The 24396-nt window shown below is 31.6% G+C and overlaps 1 protein-coding gene across 1 annotated transcript in view; it reads left to right on the plus strand.

Annotated features, from left to right (window-relative positions):
- LOC139515262 (uncharacterized) overlaps positions 1-24396 on the plus strand; it is a 65865-nt gene that overhangs the window by 17432 nt on the left and 24037 nt on the right. The window contains exon 2 of the mRNA XM_071304826.1: positions 4762-5244. Within this exon, the coding sequence (XP_071160927.1) occupies positions 4762-5244 (483 nt within the window). The remainder of the gene's footprint in view (positions 1-4761; positions 5245-24396) is intronic.

The raw sequence follows: 24396 nt of genomic DNA on the forward strand, positions 1-24396 counted from the left end.
TCCACCAGTATAGATATTTTTTTATATGAAAATATTAAAATTTGGTTTTAAATGTCAAATAACAGCTTATTGAACGCTGGTTCAAAAAATATATGGTTTTTATACAAAAAGATATAAAATACGGGAGATCAATTTTTACTTCCGGTTTAAATAAAATTGTGAATGGAAATGGGGAATGTGTCAAAGAGACAACAACCCGACCATAGAAAAAAACAACAGCAGAAGGTCACCAACAGGTCTTCAATGTAGCGAGAAACTCCCGCACCCGGAGGCGTCCCTCAGCTGGCCCCTCAAACATGTTACTTCTGGTATTTTTTGATAGTTTACTTGACACTGATTCCAAAAATATATGATTCTATATACTTTTATATTAATTAAGTACAAAATATAGCTACTTCCGGTTTACAAAAGGTCACTTCCAGTGTTCGGGGAGATATATATAACTCGTATATTGGAAAGTATTCGGTTCAGCGGTGTCAGTTTTAAAAGCTTATAAACTGTTCGATATCACATTCCAAATATCTAAAGGACATCCTGCTAAACAAACAAAAAAGCGAAGGAAAAAAATTAGGCGGAAGAAAAAAAAATAAAAAAATAATAAGAATTATTAATAAAACAACAATTGTTCAGAGAACCATTGATGGTCTTTCCACCAGTAATGATTTTTTTTATATGCAAATATTAAAAATTTGTTATTAAATGTCAATTTCAGCGTCAAATGACAACTTATTGTACGCTGATTCCAAAAATATCAGGTTTCTATACAAAAAGATATAAATAAGGGAGATAATGGTCTACTTCCGGTTCAAAATATGTTACTTCCGGTACTGTCTTATAGTTTACTTGACGCTGATTCCAAAAATATATGGTTTAAAATACTTTTACAATAATTTATTACAAAAATTAGCTACTTCCGGTTTTCAAAAGGTCACTTCCGGTTATGTTTTTCAACGTCATATTGCTTGCAACCTTATTGAAAAAGTTTCATAGATTTAACATGAATACATATGAGGTAAAAGCAAAGGTCAAAATCTAGAACGTTAAATTAACATATGACCTTGAGCTCAATTTCAGGGTCAGAAACTATGACCTCAAATGAAAAGACTCTAGGTCTCTACTTTATATTGTTAATGAGTTATATTACCGTACGACTGATATTTGATATAAACGGGGGGAAAACTCGCATCAAATGTTTACGTATCCTTTCTACTAAAATTTATGTGTAACGACATGTCGCGACTAACAATTGTGTGACAATATTTTGTCGATATCAAATAAGATTTCTGAAAATGAGAGATAACAAGTCAAAATCAAAAAAAGTTTTGAACATGACCTTGACCTTTGACCTTGACCTCATTTTCATTTTTTTTTATCCAAGGACCTCAATTCAAAAGACCATAGGCCTCTATCACTTATGGTTTTCCAGTTAGAAACACATTTGACTTATATCAAACAAAAAAGGGGAAATAACTCTCATATGGAGTCTCCGGATAGCTTCAGTCAAAATTGATCAAATCATCCTAGCTGAGGATTAACGAGCAATTTGGTAAAATAAGTTTGTCGGTTTCTTATACGGTTGCGACATATAAGTTATAACAAGAAAAACAGTGTTCGGGGAGATAACTCTTACATGGAAAAGAATTTAGTTACGTGGTGTCAGTTTCAAAAGCGTATTTACTGTTCGATATCATATACTATATGTCTTAGCGACGTCTTGCAAAACAAAAAAAACAGCAAAGGAAAAAAAAGTTGGCGGAAGAAAAAAAATAATAATCAGAAGAAATCCAAAAGGTCCATCCACGGAAAGGTGGAAAGACCTAATTAAAAACCAATTGTGCAGAGAACAATTGAAGGTCTTTCCACTAGTGAATATCTATTTTGATATTAAAATATTAAAAATCGGTCTAAAATGTCAGTTCCTATGGCATTATTATGTATAGATATGAATTTAAAGCAAAGGTAAAAATATAGAACGTCAAATTAACCTATGACCTTGACCTCAATTTCAAGGTCACAAACTGAGGATGTCAAATCAAAAGACCCTAGGTCTCAAGCAAAATTTTAGATATGATAGGGGCGACAACTCCCATTTATTGTCTACGCACCCTTTCAACCAAAATTATTAAGTTACGACATGTCGTAACTAACAATTTAGTAAAAATAATTTGTAGATATCTTAAAGGTTATGAAAAAGAGTAAAAAAAAGCCAAAATCAAACTTTAGAATATGACCTTGACCTTTGACCTTGACCTTATTTTCATCTTTTTGAACCAAGGATCTTAAATCAAAAGACCCTAGGTCTCTATCAGTTATTGTTTACCAGTTAGAAATGCATGTCACTTATATCATATACTGAAGGGGGTTAACTCTCAAATGGAGTCTCCGGATAGCTTTGATTAAAATTAATTAATTCATCCTGAGGATATAAAAGAGCAATTTGGTAAAATAAATTTGTCGGTTTTGTATACGGTTGTGACTTTTTGGAATTTTGGGTCCTCAATGCTCTTCCTATCTCTACTTGTTTGGCTTTATAACTATTATCATATCAGCGTCACTGAAGAGTTCTATGTAGAGAAACGCGCGTCTGGCGTATTAAATTATAATCATGATACCTTTAATAAATATTGACTTGATCAATGATATCTGTGTTGGCATCAGAGTTTTAGCTTCCACCGTCACACATACACGTGTTGTCCAACCTCGGTATCATCTTAAACTGTTGAGGCTTTGTCAACAGCTAATACCTCCTTGGTTGCCTGAATTACTTGTAGCTTTGACTGCTTACTAGCACGTGAGTGTGGATTTTGTCTCTTTAGCGGGTTGATATAAACAAATAAACAATTTTTCGAGAAAAAAAGTTTCTCAACGGTAAAAAAAAGAATGCAGATCAAAGTCACCTTATTCTGGATAATCATATATTGTTTTCATAGCAGATTTTGTTATTTTGATGCGCAATCATTATGTTTATTTTGGTTAAATGAAAAAAACTCCAATATATTTTTTGGCATTTCAAGGAAACATGATAAAGCAAGTGTATATACAATCAATAATCAATAATGAATGCTTTTGATAAATATTTGTCGACACTTCTAAACAAATTTAAAAATAATACCAAATGTTTTAACCTAGTTTAAATGCATAATGTTTTAATGGTTAAAAGCTTCTTCCAAAGACCAAAGACCGACACATTGTTTCAATATTTGCCTTATTATAGCAGATAACAACCCGAAATGTTAATGTATAAGAAATGAAAGGATGATATTGAAGAAACCTTCTGTATATATAACAAAAGCACTACAAACTGAAGACTACATGTACTAAAAAAACATTTCGTAATTTCATTTCAATATAACAATATTGTTACATTTTAATTGAAAGTTTACCACGTCATCGTGATCATATATTAATATAATTATTTGAGGAAAAAAGATTTATGATGCATAACTTCGCTTCACAAAATGGAATTTTATGCGGCTGTCATACAACTGAGATGTCTAGCTAACTATAAAGAACAGATGTAAATCACCATTTTTTACATACGAAAATGCATGTCCAAAGTCAGAAATATGACAGTGGTTCTTCATTCGGTTCATATGTTTGAGCTTTATATTTGTACTTTTGATTGCGGACTTTCCGTTTTTAATATTCCTCGAAGTTTGGTATCATTTTTTTTTTATATTTTACTTTGTTTAACACATCTTAACGTAAGAATTAGAAGTAAAATATATGGCCGTATTCATATTTTATAAACTGTTCATCTTTATAAATAACATATATACATTTAATGAAACCTAATAATGAAATTCTGTTTACAAACTTTATCTTTTCGTTTTACACATTCAGATTTTTGTGATTTGTAGTTAAAGTGTTTAACTGTGGGAACGTGGATGATATTAAGAAACATTTTTTGTTTTCATTATTACAGTAGTCTATTACACTATCGAAGATTTCCTTCGTTAACCGATGTTTTTTGTGCAAGACAGAGAACGGTGAATCAATATTATCAATGCAATAAAATTACGTCCAACAGCTTTATATTTGGAACCGATAAAGATTTTTCACATGATCAATTATAATAATCTGTATTAGAAATATTCAAAAAGATTTTGATAAATTCACTTTAAAGTATTTTCATGGTAGTAGAATACATTTTTGTTTGCCCCATTCCACTTTTCGAAGGCACATACAACTATATTCATACGGTTCATACGGCCAGTACCTGGGTAGATAATGATTTGTTTCGTATTTTAATGTTCTTGTCATTTATTTTATTTATATACTAGTTATTATTTTGAATCGTTTCAATGTACTTTTTGGATATTTGTGACAGTTTATAGATATTATGATATAGGCAACTTCATTCAAGATGTTCTTAGTATTGCCTTTTAGAATGCGTTTTTGGAATTTAAGTAAAAAAAACGATGTATGTATCATCATCATGGTTTGTTTTATGAACACGGATTTAATTCGTAATTATAGATTGCTATAAATCGTAAAAGTAGATGCGATCCGATCAGATATCTCTCCTTTCAGAAATCTTGCACGTATATTTTGCTATTCTTTACTATTCTTTATTGTGTTTATCATAATCACTAGTTCCCCCGTAATACGTTATGAAATGCGAGCATTAAATCGATTTAGAAAGGTAAAATCACAGGCATTATTTTTATTCCTTTAGCGTACATGTGATTCTCTAATTCTATTTAACAGCTGATTATTTGTAAACCTTTTTACATCTGATGTTTTTCTTTTGAATTGTAGATGAAATTCGAATTGAAACCTTGGATAGTGGGGAAACTGATTCCTTCGAGAAACCGAATGTTTTTGATGACTACACCAGTCTATCGAACTACCGTGTTTTCCCCTCAGAAAAACAGTTCTTTAGGTTTGAAATTGAAGCTTGTCATGATGCCTTTATTCTCTTATCCGCTTCAATTGATCTGAAGTCACAAGATTTTTATGAAATTTGTATCGGTGGATCAAGTAACCAAATAACATTTTTGCGTCGAAAGTATAATGATTTTAACCAACTGAAGATTTCAACACCTAACATTTTGGGATGCACAGAGAAAAGCACATTTGAGATCCGATGGACACTTGACGGAACAATATACCTTGTCAAAGAATCTGCCGTAGGAACAGAAACAATAATAGACTGGACAGATTCTATCCCATTACTCATTCAGGGAGTAGGAATAATGACTGGATGGGGATCTGATGGAATTTGGATTATTGAATCTTCAAGTAAGTGAACCAGCATTAAACGTTTTCAGTAATTGAACGTTGTCTGTACATGTGCAATGTGCAGTTTCAAAAAGTGAAACATATTCATAACAAGATCAAATCACTTAAACAGTTAATGTTTAATAAGTACTTACGTTGAGTAAAATAGACGAAAAAATAGGCTGCAACGTTGAATCGGAATAGAAACGTTAAATCATCTACAATTCATTTTATGTGGCTATGAAAAGTAACATTTGTACTGTTTGATGCTAGAGGCATAACTTTATACCGATCATTCATATATCAGTAGCATTTTCAAAAACTTAGACTATGTAGCTTTATCTTTTTGAGCTCGGGTACTAACCATTAAGCTTTTATAAGGTAAACTTAATTTCAAAATTAACACTGCCGTTGTAATCAAAGCAATCGTTTATAGGACTGTATTTTCATTCCTTAAATCAAGGCATACAGTATAGATTAGATTCTAATATACGGCTATTATTTATATGTAAGTTCAACTTATCAATCATTTTTAATTTGTAGTCAATAACCGTTTTTCAGAACAACAGAAAATGGATAGTTCTTTAATTTTCTAAAGAAATGTTAAATCTTCTTTTTTCTGAAGGTATTAAAAAAATTAGCTTTTTTTATTCAAATGTATATCAGGTTTGATAAGTAACATACCATTAGATGCGACATTTTTAAATTAAGAAACGATTATTACATGGTAGAATATCCAGCTCAGCTTACAATTTAACGTGTCAATATGAAGTAAGGAGATAATATGTGATTGTCATTGAGATAAATGTCTACCAAAGACAAAATTATGTACATGCTTGCGACTAAAAGTCACCATACCTATAACAATTAGCAATCCCAAATAACATACCAAGCTATTTAAAGCCCCGCAATGAGCAAATAAGAAACAATTTAGACGAGAAACGAGTGGCATGATTTATGTACCAAATAATAAACAAAAAACAACATACTCAATGAACAATAACTGAATACATTTTGTTGCTTACATATCATGATCAGCATCTGTGTTAGGTTTCAAATTGATGTTAAAAATATGATTCATTTACTACTTCTTCATCGCGGTACTGTCTATTCTGTTTTTATTTTTATAAACAAAGTATAACATGTTTAATTGTATACATAACAAACATTATAGCTTTTCAATTATAGTATAATTTCTTTTTTTTAGCTTTTACGTATGCTGTCGGACAGTATTGCGGTGTTCCTTCAACCTACGGTAATATGAATATACTTTCAACTTCAGTACAACGGAGCAGAATAATATGTTTGTTTAAATGTTCATCGAATAGTGCTTGTCTTGGAGTCAACTTCAATGTGAAAACCAAAGAGTGTGAGCTTTTGTCTGGAGGACAAGTCATCGATAAGTCCATCCGTTCCGACTGGTCATTCTATACAAAATGTTAGTCAACGATATGCTAAATCTTGTATTGCTTAATAGCATAAAAAAAAGTATATATATATATATATCATTGTATTGAAGAAAATACACAAATAAAAAAGATTCACAGAATATTTAATTTTGGCTTCTTATTTCCTAAAACCAAATGGCTATTTTCTTGCAGAACCCGATAAACGGTTACTCAAGGTTTAACTTGCCATTAAAAAAACAGAAACAGCTCCAAATACTTAAACAGAAAAGGTTTTACCCTGAAAATATAATTTTTTCCATGACAAATAGAAAAGTTGGATAACAGGTGGGGGGGGGGGGGGGGGGGGTTGCTAAATAATGCAAACTTCCTCAACTTTTTGAATTACATCTTATTTTTTTAACAGATGACCATGTTACGCTAGTATCACTTATTGTTGCCTAGATGCTGTAGACTGTTGAGACGAATCGATATATAATAATGAAATAAAACAACGTACTACTAAACAAAAAGTTAGTGCAAAATATGTTATAGTCTCACGCAAATCTATTTTAATTTACATCTATTTAGATACGAAACGTTTTAGGACTTGTCACATAACATATATTTGATCATGTTGATATAATTTTTTTTTTTTTTTACCTTTTTATACGTGATAACCCTTTAAATCATTTCCGGATTGTTAATATTTCCCTAGTTTTCATGACATTTAATGACACGGTGATGGCGTTTGTATATCATGTATATCTAAATACTATTTATTTGTGAAGGGAAACTGAAATGTCAACGTTTCAATTTGTCAATATGTATTTACATGAGAGAAATGATAAGTATTTGCTGCAATAGTCTTTTGAATTTGAAAACTTTCTTTTTTAATCGTGATTAACTATCATTTTTATAACAAAGATCGCTTTATAGTTTAAACATATTTTATTGTTCCAAAAAAAGAGACAACTGGATTAGACACAAGTTTTTCAACTTAGTAACGTCTTCTCTATTGGCACTCATACCACAATATGAGCGCTTTATAATAATGGTTGCCTCGTAATTAATTTAGATAACACAATCATTTGATTTTATATTATCTCATTGCGTTTTCATATCAAAACCAGTCAATATGAAATACGGAAATTAAAATGATATACCCTTCCGGAGCACATAAGATCACCCCTAGTTTTTGGTGGGGTTCGTGCTGCTTTTTCTTTAGTTTTTTATGTTGTGTCATGTGTTCTATTGTTTGTTTATTCATTTTAGTGGGGTTTTTTTTAGCTAGGCGTTGTCAGTTTTTTTTTTCGATTTATGAGTGTGAGTGTCACTCTGGTATCTTTTGTCCCTCTTTTAAGAGCTTTTTGGCAATAAAAGACCACAAAAAGCCAGCTTCATCCAAAGTCAGTTTTGCCTAAGTGAGACAAAACCTAGATTTTATATATTTTAGAATTTATAAACAAGCAATTTCAGATAAATATATAAATTTATGAGTGCCAATGAGACAAATCTCCATCCAAGTCACAATTTATAAAGTAAACGATTTTGGTAAAAGAACGGTACTGTGGCTCACACCGACCATCAAGCTATCAAGTGCCCCACACATTACAAATAATAACATTCAAACAGGAAAACCAACGGTCTAATCTATATGAAAAACAAGAAACGAGAAACTCATCAACAAACGACAACTACTTAACATCATATTTCTGACTTATGACAGTTGAAACCAATTGCAGCTGGTTTAAACGTTTAATGGTACTAAACCTTCATCCCTATCTGAAATAATGCTGTAACATCAAAACATAGAAATACACAATTGAAATGGCTTAACTCAATCAAAGGACACATTAACACAAGTGAACATACACTGAACGAATAAACTTGATCTATGATACGATGTAAATATAAAACATTTAAAAAATGGATGATTTATAAATGTAACAGTATAATACCAAACATTTATCAAATTTTATATAGACCAGATATAACCCTGAATAAGTGAACATTAACATTACTTTATAACAAAAAAGTATTACAAATAGTATCAACAGATGAAATAAGATAGGTTTGTTATAATTCATATCAGTACCGAATTACTTTTTGTTTTGACATCACTGGGTCAATACGTCTGCTGGCGGACTATCAGTCAAAGAGTGATTCTTCGGTTCAGTAGCCAGTACTTCTGTAATGTCTTATGTATCATCAGCTTAGTAGTCAGTACTTTAGTACTGGCTACTACTGAAGAACTGATATACTGACTGCCAAGCTGATGATACATAAGATTTTTTTTCAACAATCGTTATTTCCTAAACTAACGAACGAAGTTGTTTGAAATAAATTTAATGAAATGAAAATAAGGATGTAAGACATGATTAACCGGATGTTTCAGAAGCAAATACACTACAATGTACTTCCGATGCTCTTTTGTTATTGAAAGAATTAAAATATTGGATTTAAAACAAAATATATATATTCAAGTAAAACTTGCGGATGTCGTTTATGTACAAATGACAGTTTTTCTAGGCTAGCACATGCTATAACGTCCGTTTTTAATTAAATTGACAAAAACGTAACGTTACAAAAATACTGATCTCCAAAAGAAATTCAAAACGGAAAGTCTTATTTAAAGTAGCAAAAGAAAAAACTCAAGTCATCTCACGAATTGAAAACAACTACCATATTCCTGACTTGGTAAGGTATTTTCTTATGTGGAAAATGAATGATAAAACTTGGTTCACTAAGCTAGCTAAACCTCTCACCTTAGTAAGTTGAATGGAGAGAAACGATACCAATTCGGCAATTCAAAACATTTCATTCGAAGATGAACACTTACAAATTGACAACATAACTTGTTATTGATTTTCTTTATATTCGTTATTCATGTGTAAACAATACCATTATTTACCAATGGATCATGGACGGAGCCAACTATTCTACATAATAAGTATCAGAACTGGTTTTTTTTACATTTTTCGCAGTATCATAATTTTGATTTAAAATTTGTTTTTAATTTAAACATATTTATTCATAATTGGTAAATAAGCTATTGCAACTTATATCAATTCCTTTATACTTTGCGGGTGCGAGTGCTGCATTGTAGCGGCATTAGCCTATTCTTTTTCGAAATCTATCAGGATGTCTTTTACGTGCAAGAGATATGTCTCTCTCCTAACACAGGTCAGCCATGTATCATCCCCTCCCGACGAACTATCGTTTCTCAAGACAATACTCGCAAATAGTGTCGGGGGAGAGCCCAAAATTCAGTCCCTGAAATTTTCTCCCCGAAACGGGGATCGAACCAGGAACCTTTGTATTAGTAGTTTGATGCCTTAACCACAACACCACGGCTCTCGGAAATTTAGTAAGAAGACATCATCTAGCTGTAAGTGTAGTAACAGAAGAATGCTACCTTTTTTCCATTATATCTAAGACGAGTTTGTAGGAAGTCAGCTTCATTTGAATAAAGCAGCCATTCGAAATGAAGAGGGACACAATTGGGTTTCAGTCAATTAAAAACACTTACTGCAAACATAACCCATATGTTATCAATCGACAATACTGCATTGTAAAATCCTCCTTGTAAAAAGTGACATTAGAATGGCAATCATTTTAATTAAATGATAAGTAAACTACCAGTTGGTATTGTAAACATACAACACGTACAAAAATATACCTATATCTTGATTTTTTTATTTTAATTTCATGACAAGTAATTGCCACTTTAATATTAAATGTCGACTGCATCGTTGTTCACAATACAATCTCATTGCAAATCCAATTTGTGACTTTACTCTATTTCCTGTAAGATATAAGGTACTCAAATCTGATTTTTTGAGAAATAGAACAAGGTTAATATCTACGTACGCAATGCAGAGTTTTAAGCAAACATTTATCTAAACGTATTGAAATAAAACACAATTTTACGTTTGGATAAGATATATGACATGGCTTATTTAAAATTGGATATTGAATATTTAGAGATTTAATGAATATGTCACGGACAGAATGAAAACCCCGGTTCAATATTTACCTTAAAGTTTGTTGCGCGTAATCTTTTCATTTCTAACATTTACCTATTAAGACAATAAAATATTAAACAATGTCCAATAATCGCAAAGCTATCGGTCTGATAAAAAAATTAAGTTTGTATTCGTTCATAGATTTGTTTTCTATGTGTTATCTTTCTACGTCATCAGCTTTAATCATTTGTCAATGTATAAATACCATTATTTGAGAAGATAAAATTTACAAACCATTACTGAGCAGCTCAATATGAATAGTTTTACCGTTATCTTATTAGCTGTGGTTTATGTTTATTGTGGTAAGTCTTCTTTTTTTCACAAGATGAGTATCAGATAAAATTTGTTAATTGCTAGCTTTTAACACATTTCATGCTTATTCAGGTTAAGAAACAAATTAACAAAGAAATTCTTGCTGTAAGATATTGACCGAGCCGATTTGCGGAAATTTGACTGCATAAAAGAGGCTATTTTGGATAGTGACTTCTTTCCTCGGAAAACATCACCTAGTACCTTTTCGAAGGAAATGTTAAATTGGTTATAAAACGTCAATCTTCAACGGAATTGACGTTTCTGTTCAGACTAGTCAGTAGTGTTCCTACCAACAATTTGTTGGACATTCTGGTTATACAATTTGAATTTCGATTGTCTCTGCAGTTCCATTTTAGTTTTTTTATTGTTTTGCGGGTTTTTTCAGAAGAAAAAAAATTGACTAATTTTAAAAATGATTGGAATTCATTGATCTTCAATTATAAATAAAAGTTGTAAGAACAGACTCATAATTTTTATCCTTTATGACACTTGCTTCAAATTAAAGGAGAGGGCTTCTGTGGCCGAGTGGGCTTAGTAGTTACTACTGTTATCACTAGCCAGTTCAGTTCTAAGGTTATGAGTTAGAGCCCATTTAAACTGGTGCACTCGACTTCAGTCTTTACTGATTAGGATTGTTAGTTTTTCTATTGAAGGTTGTTGGTTTTCACCGGGCACTCTGGCTTCCTCAACCAATAAAAACAGGCTACAACGGAAAAACCTAAAAGCGGTGCTTAGAAGTGGCTTCACAACACTAAAAACTGAAGTTAAATCAAAATCAAAATCAGATAGAAGGCTGAGTCAGATCAGTATTATCTTACGATTTATAATATATCAGGAATACAAATAAAAAGTTATTCTATTTGCTCTCAAAGTTCCAAATCTATATTTAATTATCTAATTATGTTTTTGCTATAGGAAATTGTTTCGATGAAATATGGATAAAAACTTTGAACAGTGGGAATGTCGATGCAAGTCAAACACCGGATGTGTTTAACTATTACACAAGCTTATCCGATTACGGTATTTTTCCTTCACAAAACCAGTTCAGGATCAGCGTGGAAGCTTGTGACAACTCCTTTATTCTCTTATCTGCTGCAAAGAATCTGCAGTCTCTGGAATTTTATGAAATATGCATTGGTGCAAAAGCTAATAAAAAGTCAGTTTTTCGTCGGAAATATAACGCTGTTAACATCATTTCTGATTCTACACCTGGCATATTAAGCTGCACAGAGAGAACAACACTGTTTGTGATATGGACAACCAACGGTGAAATAACCGTTTTTAAAGAAACTAATATCGGAACAGAAACGGTAATGACATGGACAGATCCGAATTCAATACCTATAAACGGAATAGGAGTGATGACTGCTTGGGGAGCAGACGGACTTTGGACTATATAGAATATTTTGTAAGTGAACTAATTTAACATGAATTAATGTAATTTATATTAACTTCTGTAAATACATTTAAGCCCAGAAATCACAAACTTGTTCAATCTATTTTGTTTGAATGTGTTACTGTATTCAAATTTGAATCTTATTTTATAAATGCTATTCTAACTGCACAAGACGTTTCACTTCTTCGATTACTAGTATGTAAAAGGGCAAACATCTAAAGGCTGTATACCGGAATGGTTTGTGTCGTTCTTCAAAAGACAGTTATTTCAATGATTGGGATTTATTTCCTGATAAGAATAAATTCCTCTTCAAGAATCGGAACGAATTAGGAATAATCTGGACGGTTTTCTTTTGCTATACTTGGTTATAAAATTATTCAGTACGTCTTTAGGGTGCATGTATTTAAGTTTCATTGACATATACTATGGTTTATTTTCAATCCAGTAATGATTGTTTACTGGAACTTCGAATATTCGTATGAATGCCTGTTGTCTGATTTTCAGCCTTTCTTCATATTTTGCAAAGGCAGGTATCTAAATTTGTGGTACAGTTTCCACAATTCGAGCTCGAACCTAACCTATAAACCGATATAAATCACCAAAATGCAACAATAAATTTATAATATGATGTAGTTGTGTTCAATATACATTGGAACTTTGGTTGACTAGTGGAGGATCCTAAAGTCACGGAGATTTTAAATGATCTTTTAAAAGAATAAAATACAGGTGTTCAAATCTGTTTGCCTCAAGATCTATTATTTTTAGGGATGAACCTAGTTACGTTTGGTATCAGTACTTTGGATTTATTTTCCTTATGCCGTGTTTTTAAGAAACAGAAACTAAATATGCCATATATTTTTCATTCCTCACATTCGTCGTTTGATCTTAATTCACACATGTCTGGCATATTGAATGTATAGAAACAACTAGCACAAAAGTTCAATTGTGTAGAAATGACGTGTTCGCTCTGTTACTTTTGAGACTATGTCAGTCTCTTAAAGGTTTTTTTCTCCATAATAACTTTGAATACTCTTAACAAATCCTGAACCGATTCATTAATTTGAAGTCAAATGTAATTGCAACTGACTTTACGCTAAACGATTCATTGACACTAGTATGGATACAAAAATGACCGGTACTGGATTTTAGATTTTTTATTATAGAGATCAAATTTCCATGGACGATTAGTCACAACATAAACATGAGACACATACAAAACATAAGAAACATAATTTTAATTAAATCAAAGTATCAATTGTCGATAAAAGAAATATAAGCGATATCACTTAAACACTGTTATCAACCCTTTCTAATATTATTCTTTCTCTTTAAGCCAACTTCATTGGACGATATTGTGGTGTCCTTGGTACCTACGGTAACATGAAATTACTTTCAACGTCAACACAAACTAGTAGAATGAGCTGTTTATCAAAATGTTCACCGGATAGTGACTGTCTTGGAGTCAACATCAATCAACACACCAACACCTGTGAACTAGTGTCTGGGATGCAGGTAATCGAGAAGACAAACAATCCGAACTGGTCATTCTATACAAAATGTTTAAACGGAACAATGATGTGCTTAGCTTGTATTGTTTAATTAGACATTTTCAAACTGAAAATTATACATACATGTATACGTTTCAATAACACAGTTAACAACAGAAAATGATACAATTACTTGAGTAAATATCATGATAGATTGAGATTTTTCAACAACATATGTGCAATTGTAATGAAACTGCTGGGGTCCCATAAAAACTTATTTTCTGTAAACTATTTTTGCAAGGAGAGGCTGAATGTCAGTTCGGGTATTTCTTGATGCTTGATTTAAAACTTGTAAAAGATATTATATTGTTTTTATATTTCAGTATGTTATATGAAACTATATAGAATATTATTTACTAAGACAATTTCCGGTGTTTAATATGTTGATTATATTTGATCTAAACAATGACAAAAAACACTTTTATAGGAATGTTTTATAACTAATTGAACAGTATGATATTTTATGATCTGATGTATGATGTAATGAAAAAGAAATAAGGAGATGGTGGCATGATTACAAATGAGAAAAAAATAAATGTAGAAGTCAGCAAATCAAGGTCTTCGTACATATATAATAAAGTAATTGTTGTGTACAATGTGCATGCAATTTACAATTATTGTTATCTAATGGTTAAAAATAATAAGAGGAGAAAGAGGCATAAAAAATGTATTGTTGTTGCTATTTTTCTTGAAGTATTTTAAAACAGGAAGTACTTTGAAAATAAGAGCAACTCACGTTAAATACATGTATAGACCAGAAAATTAAATTGTAATTTCGTTTCTTATGGTTTAGTTATTTGAGTAACTCATAGTTGTGGTATACCATCATTTCCGCAAGTTTATTGTTTTCTGTTGGGTAATAAATTAATATAAAGATCCAATTTGTAATTCTTGTGATCAATTTATTTAGCAATCGTCAGTGGCAGTCAGCAAGGTTTAAGAACACCAGTTGTTCAACCTGTTAGTCAAATGCGTTTTGTGAAAATATACTTTTTCTTGGTCTTTTGGAAAATGTTGTTTGAGCGGATTACAGATACCACAGGAAAAAACGGTCATAACTTATGCAACAGGAAAGAACGGCTATTTGTCAAAATAAAGCCGTGAATAATCTTTTTAATCTATAAAAAAGAAAGAAAAATTCAACAACAACTGAAACTTACAATTCATATATTGTTTTGTCATTTTTTTAAGGCCATTACCATGATTACAGATCAAATGGCGAACACGGCTTTTACACATACAAAATAGGAAACAGCCATTACATATAAAACAAGATATACCGCCGATACACACACAAAAGGATAATTTAAAACAGCCATTAAACATACAAAATGAGACAATTACAATTATACAATAAAAAGAGAATATGATCATCACGCGTACAACAAGATAAACTTTAATTACACATGCAATTACCAATGGTCATTAGACATACAACAGGAGACACGCAGCCATTGTGCATAGAACAGAAGAAATTGGGAACTATATATAAAACAAAAAATTTATCCATTACACAAGCAACCGGAAAAAACGGCCATTAAAAATATCACAGCAGATTTAAGAATTATACATAACAAAAGATAATACTGACATTACACATATAAAAGGAGAAACGACCTTTATGCATGCAACAGGAGAGAACAGGTGGTAGACAGATATAAGGAAAACAAAACGTCGATTAATGATTACAAGATAATACGATCATTACACATACAACAGGTGCAAACGACCATAACAGATAATTAAGACAATACGGCCATTATACATACAACAAGAAAATACGACCATCACACAAATTAACAAAATACGGGTATTACAATTTATCCGGAGAAAACGACCATAACACATGCTAAAGGAGGCAATAACGCATGCGAGATGGAGAACGGAGATTAAACAAACAACAGAGGCAACTGGTCATTATACATTCAACAAGAGAATAAAGCTATTACAAATACATCAGAAGAAAACGGCCATATCACATACAACAGGACACACCTATCGTTAGATATACAACTGAAGAAAACAGCCGTTGTACTATTATACGAGAATGTGATTACATGTATTACACAGACAACAAGTGAAAACGTCCATCACAGATTTAACAAGAAGAAACTGCAATTTGACAAAATAAAGCGTGAATTACCTTTCTATCTATAAAAGGAGAAACAAAAAATCTACAACAACTAGTACTGAAACTTACAATCCATATATTTTTCTGCTAGAGAACAAGGCCATTACAGATCAAAGGGCGAACACGGCTTTTACTCATACAACAATAGGAAACGACCATTACATATAAAACAAGAGAATACCGCCGATACACACACAAAAGGAGAATTTAAAGCGGCCATTACACATACAAAATGAGAAAATTACAATTATACAGTAAAAAATTACCATTACGCGTACAAGAGAAACTGCAATTACACATGCAACATTACCAATGATCACTAGACATACAACAGGAGACACACAGCCATTGTTCATAGAACAGAAAAAAAATGGGAATTATACATAAACCAAGAAATCCGGCCATTACATACACAAGAAGTGAAAACGGCAATTACACATTAAACAAGAGAATACGACCAATACACATACAAAAGGAGAAAACAGTCATAACACATACACAACGAGAAAACTAGAATTATATACCATTAAAAGAGAACATGGTCATTGCGCGTACAACAAGAGAAACTGCCATTGCACAAGCAACAGGGAAAACGGCCATAAAAAATATCACAGAAGACATTTGGAATTATACATCATGTACATAAGACAAAATAATACTGACATTACACATATAAAAGGAGAAATGACCATTATGCATACAACAGGAGGTCCTTCATATTGACACAATTTTTGTGAGCAAAAATAATAATCTACCATTACCTATCATTAGTACGTCTTAATACAAAAACCTCAGTTCCAAAAAAATAAAAATAACCTATCATCAAAACTTCTTAATAAAGAGACCTCAGTCATAAAATTTGCTAAAATTTCTGAAAAAGAGGCGAAAGATACCACTTGAACATTCAAACTCAGTCGAAAGTTATCTGACAACGCCACGGCTAATAGATAAAACAACCAACGGAAAAACAAAAGTGCACACAATACAGGATAGATAATGGTAGATTAATCATGGGTTTTAAAGCTAGCCCAACATCCGTCCTAAATGACAGTTGTGTAAAGGACAGTCATATTGACACAATTGTTGTGAGCAGGTCAACAAGTCATAACACATTAATGTGACAATAAATGGAATCCAGCAGCACAAATATGTAAGCATACGCCACAGAATACAACAATACTGATTACAAAATTCAAACAAACGGACACGGATTTACGGTGACCTATAGTTGTTAATTTCTTTCTTTATGTAGAGTTGTCTCTATGGCAGTCAATTTACATGTTCTTATTTGAAATATAACAGAGGAACGAACGAAAAAGTGCAGATAGAAAATTTGACGATTTTGTTAAGTAGGTAGTACATACCTTACATAGAATACGCTATCTTGGTAGAGTAAAAATTAAGTAGATGTAAATTCAAGGGTAAGCAAAAGAAAAATAAAACTAAAAAACCTTTGCGTCCGAATCCCACACAGGAGCTTATCTACACCAGGAATACGAAAGTCAAGAAGACTTATAATGGGGAAAACATGTAAAATGAAAAGATAAAAAGATTTAAAAATGCAGCACCCAAAATCTAAAACTGTAGACCATCTTGTAATATTAGTGAAGACGAAAAAGTCGAATATTTTATCTATCATATATAAGATGATGATGTCTTGATACTTGGTACTTTCTGATAAACCTTTAAAGAAAGAGAATGAGAGGTTCTTTCACAAAACCTTGGGTCAATAAGGTGTTGCTAACACACCGATTGCGCTTTACAAAGAGACAGATTATTCAGTCTAGTTGGTTAAGTAAAAAAAAAAGAATTGGTCGAGCATGTCGAGTATTGACCAGGTAAATTGACATTTATCAAGTACATATAATTTATATCTATAGTATTTAATTGTTACACGATTTGTCCCTATACCGATATGTTGATTACTTTTATTTGATCAACGTGTGGTTCGTTTCATCTTAGTTATACATTGGTCGAAATTCGATTATGACATCATATTTCTTGCTTTCTTCTGAATTTCCTAATTTTCCACGAAAAAAGGTGATTATATCTGATGACATCATAAAGAAAGAACACATCATTTTGAAGATCGTTGGTCTGCGTATTGTATAAAAAATCATAAGAGAGACAGATTCCACCACCAAATCATGTGTGGTACGATATGTATCCACTCTCAACAGATAACTATGAAATATTTAAAACGCTCGGCTCGCGTTTAAAATTTAAATATTTCACTGTTGATTGCATAAAATTGTTTTGACGTACAAAATAAATGCATCAATGTTAAAAACATAAGTGTATTATTTCTTTTAATAAAGAACAACATAGTTATATGAAGTGAAAGATTTGTTATATATTTTAATTGAAATCTAAATATTTAATCAACATGATCAACTTTGCGCTCATCTCGAGATAAACAGATTTTTTACATAAAAGTTTGCTGACAAGAGTTTTATTTAAAATAGTGTTAGCTAGAAAAGAAGATGGACGATTAACTTCAAATCTAATTTTTTTCTTCACAAATTTTATTTTTCATATAATATATGTAAATGAAAAAGTATACACTATATGGAATGATATATAAAAAGGGTAATACACTGACATTACCAAAAACATATAATCTACCATTACGTATCATTATTACTTCTCAATACAAAAACCTTTATACCAAAAATAAAAACCATCAGCTATCATTATACCTTCTTAATAAACAGACCCCGGTCATAAATATGTCTGAAAATTCTGAAAAAGAGGCAAAAGATACCATAGGAACATTCAAACTCAGTCGAAAATTATCTGGCAACGTCATGGCTAATAAATAAAAACATAAACGGAAAAAAAACAATAGTCCACAAAACACAGCATAGAAAACAAAAAGAATGAGCAACACGAACCCATCTAAAAACTGGGGATGATCGCAGGTGCTCCCGAAGGTTAATTTTGCTTGTGTTAATCATGTTGCAGTGTCACAAGGACTGATTCTTGAATACATATTTGTATAATGAGTAATTAATATCAATTAGAATTAATCTTACACCACACCACACCAAAATATAAAATGCACAGCACACGTCTCTAAAACAATGATAAACACAGCAAGAAATCATAACCAACTACAAACACTAGATAAAAACAAAGGACTAATAAAAACGAATCTCACAATAGTTGTGATTTCTGATGATCCAAATGTGGCACCATTTGTGTAGTTCATGTTAGTGCAAATATGGTTTTGTTTTTAACCGAACCATATTGTCATTTTATAGATGCATGTCTAGATCTGAAATATAATTAACTGTATCAATGGTTATCCTTTATTTGAAGTGTGATTAGAAAGATGCGTTCAGAATAATATCTTCATAGCAGATCTTGAAGTTAAGTATAATGTATAATGTTCTTTAAATATTTAATATATTTAATAAGAAACCCCTGTATAAAGTTAGCCATAAACAACAATTTGTCTGTGACATGAATTAAATTTGCACTATTATGACACGTTTGTGATATAAATTGTTTTAGATAATTACAATAACTCGGAAAATATTGCATTGTATTGTATAATTTTAGGTAAAAGTTGAGCTATTTTTAAAGGAACATTGGGTTTTGAGATCTATTGTGATGGCCATCTTTCAACAAGTTCCAATTGGTTTTCTATGGAACGGCTGTGTTAAAGTTCTTTCAAAGACCTGACACACACGTCTATTTTCAACATTTTCTCTATGGATGGGTAAATTATTGCATTTCTTTACAGTAGTTTTTTACCCTTATAATTTCTATAATTGATTTTAAACATATTATATTCAAATGTTAAGACTTCTTATACGTTCAGGTATTTCACATCAAATATTTTATGGAAATATTTTTTATAAAGCACAAAAATGTCAGTATTCACCTCAGAAGCTAACAAAACCTTTAAATAGACTTATTAAGAAGGGATATAGTTACGATACTGTTGTCAGGTCATTAAAGATTGCATGTTTTGGCGTTAATATTGATTCACTTATAGGGTCTTTGCATCGGAACTAAACACATTTATATAAAAAATAGTTCTTGGCATGACACGGGTTATGTTCTTCTCATATATGTTATGATGGTATGATATTAAACCCCTCATGGGGAGGATTGTGCCTGATATTCATATGATGAAGACATACTTTTTCAATCAGCTTAATTGAAGTCTTGAGCTGGCATGTCAGTTAACTGGTAGCAGTCTGATGTTATTTGTGTATTATTGTCATTTTGTTTAGTTTCTTTGGTTACATCTTATGACATCAGACTCGGACTTCTTTTGAACTGAATTTGAATATAAGTATTGTTATGCGTTTACTTTTCTGCATTGGCTAGAGGTATTGGGGGGGGGGGGGGTTGAGATTTGACAAACATGTTTAACCCCGCCGCAATTTTGCGTCTGTCCCAAGTCAGGAGCCTTTAGCCTTTGTTAGTCTTGTATTATTTTAACTTTTAGTTTCTTGTGTAAAATTTGGAGTTTAGTATGGCGTTCATTATCACTTAACTAGTATATATTTGTTTAGGGACCAGCTGAAGGACGCTTCCGTGTTTGGGAATTTTTATTGCATTGAAGACCTGTTTGTGACTTTCTGCTGTTGTCTGCTCTTTGGTCGGGTTGATGTCTCTATGACACATTCCCCATTTCCATTCTCAATGTTATACTTATATTTTAACAATTGAAGTAAAATACAAAACATTAACTCACAAAGAAAATACCTTTCATTATACAGCTTCATTATATATATAATTAGTTGATACGCTAAAACATTTCGCAGGGCTGGCATTTTTGTCTACATCAAAATAAGCATTTGCAGTAGGAGTGGCTTTCCTTTTTTTGGGGTTTTCCTTGTGTTCTGTAAATAATTTTTTTCCGCTTTAAACGAATCAAAGCTGTTGGAAGGCAATTTCAAACTTGGAAAGAGTATTTTAGAAACGAAACTCTTAAAAAAGATTTTTCAATTGGCTGCTTCAGAATTTGAAACACCATGGGTAATTGCATTGTTCGTACTACAAAATCATGAAAATCAAATTCTGATATGACGTGCTTCTTTAGCTTTGTAAAGAAACCATACTTTATTATCCAATAAAATTAGTTTACACATGCGTATATTGACTACGGCAGAAAAATAAATTTCGTCAAATTGGTATGCATTTAATGTATTTCCTTAAATTAAAGCACTTTCAAACACTAAAATGATACACATTTTGTTACTAATACTTTTCCAATAACAACAATGTGTTAAAATTCGTAATTGTCAAATTTGACCTAGATACCACAACGTTCATGTTGGCTGTTCTAACTTCAAAACCCCTCCCTCTGAAAAATACGTTTCATCTCTCCTGTTAAAAAGGCATGTCATTTTATAATTATTTCATTGAAACATATGTTCCGACGATAAAATATAAAATAAAGTATAGGTTATTATTACTGTTGTACTGCAATGACAAAATTGTTTCATTTCTGATAAAATGGATTGACCCTAGCAGGGAATCGAACCCCATTCTCCTATAAAAAAAAAAATAGGCGTAATTACCAATATACCACCAAGGTTTCCAATCCATTTTACAAATGCAACAAGATTGTCACCTAGTATTAATTTTAATCATCATGTTATACAGCATTTGAAACCGTCAGATGCACAAAGGCGTGCCCTTTGATCAACTTTACAAGGTGTAGCCACCGCAAGTAAAATGGAGATATGTCAAACTGAAAGGGCCCCTCCTGCCAAGTCTCGAATGTCAGCAAAACTTTATCAAGGAATCCTCTATCAGATATGAACATATTTACCAATGCTACAATATTAACAGGCGGAATATCAACGATTAATTTAGTAAATAAAGACCTACCCGATTCTCCTTGTGCGTCCACCGCCATTGACATCTGACTTGAAAATGCGCGTGTCAGAAATTGACCTCAAAGGAAAAGACTGTTGTAATATAACTTTTCTGTTATATTGTGACACAAATAGTGTTTTAGTTAATAAATTATTTTTTTAATTTCTGTTTCAATTTTGAATTTTAGAAATTAACAACTTTGCGAAATTAAAACTGGTTTGAACTAGTTGGATAAAAATCGACAGGAAGGTTGATGGAAGAGCCAACACAAATACTGTGCACCTATACACAGCGAACATAGAAATTACCGTAATTGTCCTAATCAGAATCGAAATAATTGATGCCAGCTATACTTTATTGTAGTTTTAACATGGGTAGGCATTATATTCGTGTTATTTTAGCCCTCGCTATCGCTCTGGCAAAAATAATCACGAATATAATGCCTACCCATGTTAAAACTACAATAAAGTATAGCTGGCATCAATTATTTCTTAAATAACGTCACGTCATTGAATAAAATGTTATTGTTTATGACTTTTTTAACCAATCGCGGCGTGTTACATGTAGTGTACACTTTAAAGAAAATAACACAGAATGCATTTGATTCAGAAACGACAAATTGCGACCCTTTACTAAGCTGTGACTTGAACAGGGAAATCAGAGGTGTTTCGAATACATTCATATTTAACAGTGCTGTAAATGGACGTTTCAATTACAATGTCGTCTACAGAAGTGAAATGCCACCCGGCAGTTGCTTCAATCCAATGGTTGCAAAACTCAACAAAAGCTTGGATAATTTCAAAATCGCATACAAATATTTAGCTTTGCATATTTTGGGGGTAATTTGAACTGTAAAAATATATATGGTTATAAGCAAATGCAATAAAATATATATTTTTTTTGACACAGCGACCAAACCGTTGATCGCTATTTTTACGAAAGCAGTTATCATTGCGGCTGTCCAGAAGACACCATTTGGGTGGTAGTGATTGGTACGACGGATGCTAATTGTCGCCCCTATTTCTACGATAACTTGCCCGAAAGGGAATACCCATACATATTAGATGGTCCTGATCAGCAAAAGGCTAAATTGAATGAGAGTATGTTCAATAATATTTTGCAGTTAAGTTAAGGATGTTTATCTTACTAAAGATCGTTCGATTAATTGTAAAATTACTAATATTGAATTTTAGACAAGTAGACTGAGTATATCTTTTTACCTCTGCTTATAAAAGTACGAACATAGGTTTTTATAGAATAAGAAAAAACAAATATAGTTCACTGTTCGGATTTCAATAACGATTACCACAAACAAGTGTACATGTGTTAGCTTTAAAATGTAACGGATGAATGAACAAAAATTAAAGAAAGCTAAAGGTATCGTATTCAACAGATTGCCATAATTAAAACGACATGCACTGGAAAACTGAATATGTGTCAGACTTTTATATAAAAGTGTGTACTCAGACAATCGTTAATATTCTATACCTTAGTGTATGTATTTAAATAAGATAATCCGTAAATAGCTGTCTCAACGCAGCAACTTCATTACCGATTATAATATGAAAAACCATCAACTGATGCTATAAAATGATTCTTGTTATCCAGCGTAGAACTGGGAGACAGACAAATTTTAGTAAAGAAGTAACTGAGACGAAAAGGCCATTGAAAGTCTTTATTATTTCCATTGAATTTCATCAATCATAAAATACTTAAACATTTAGGGTGAATAATTTAATTATAGGACAGAGTTATGAAAATTAGGACGACGACATGAGATATATATAAACTAGAATTAAATTGTATTGAGAAGCATGACGACATATTAACATATTTATTCTTCTCATTTCAGGAACCTATATGCAGTAGCTGATAAGATGGTGATATCAATATAGACATTTGTATAACATAAAAGGGAAATAACAATGACTAAATGCTAATATCAATATCGACATTTGTATAACATAAAGGGGAAATAACAATGACTAAATGCTAATATCAATATCGACAAATCGTATAAATATAAAAAAGGAAGTAGTATCATAGAGATTGTCTTCTTAAATGTATACGTAAAATTAAAAAAAAAACTCGGTTCTTTGCATTTAAGCGTACAATATGCAACTTGAAAGCAGATTTGGCTATTTAAAAATGGAGTGCCAGAAAAGAAGGAATCTCATGTCAAAGTATTTTAACATGCGCTCCCTAGTTTTTGAAGATCATACTGCATAAAAAGTATGTATTGTTAATTTAAAACTGTAATGCTTGTCTTTGGAAAGCTTTCCCATGAGGATGTCCTTGACAGAAAATATCTTATTTAAAGGAAGATATTTTGCCAATAGTTTTTATGGTATAGTTGACATTCCGTATTTTCAACTGCATATCACTTTAAAAACAACATGTTCACCACTTTCTCTATATTTGGGGATTTTCTTTTTAATCTTCGAATCTCATTGACCTTTATTTTTAAACATCCTTGTAATTATAAGCAACAAAAAGCACGAATAACCGACAGCATGCAGCATCTGCCTACGCT

The sequence above is a fragment of the Mytilus edulis genome, chromosome 3 (genome assembly GCF_963676685.1).
Source record: "Mytilus edulis chromosome 3, xbMytEdul2.2, whole genome shotgun sequence".
NCBI classification, from domain to species: Eukaryota; Metazoa; Mollusca; class Bivalvia; order Mytilida; family Mytilidae; genus Mytilus; species Mytilus edulis.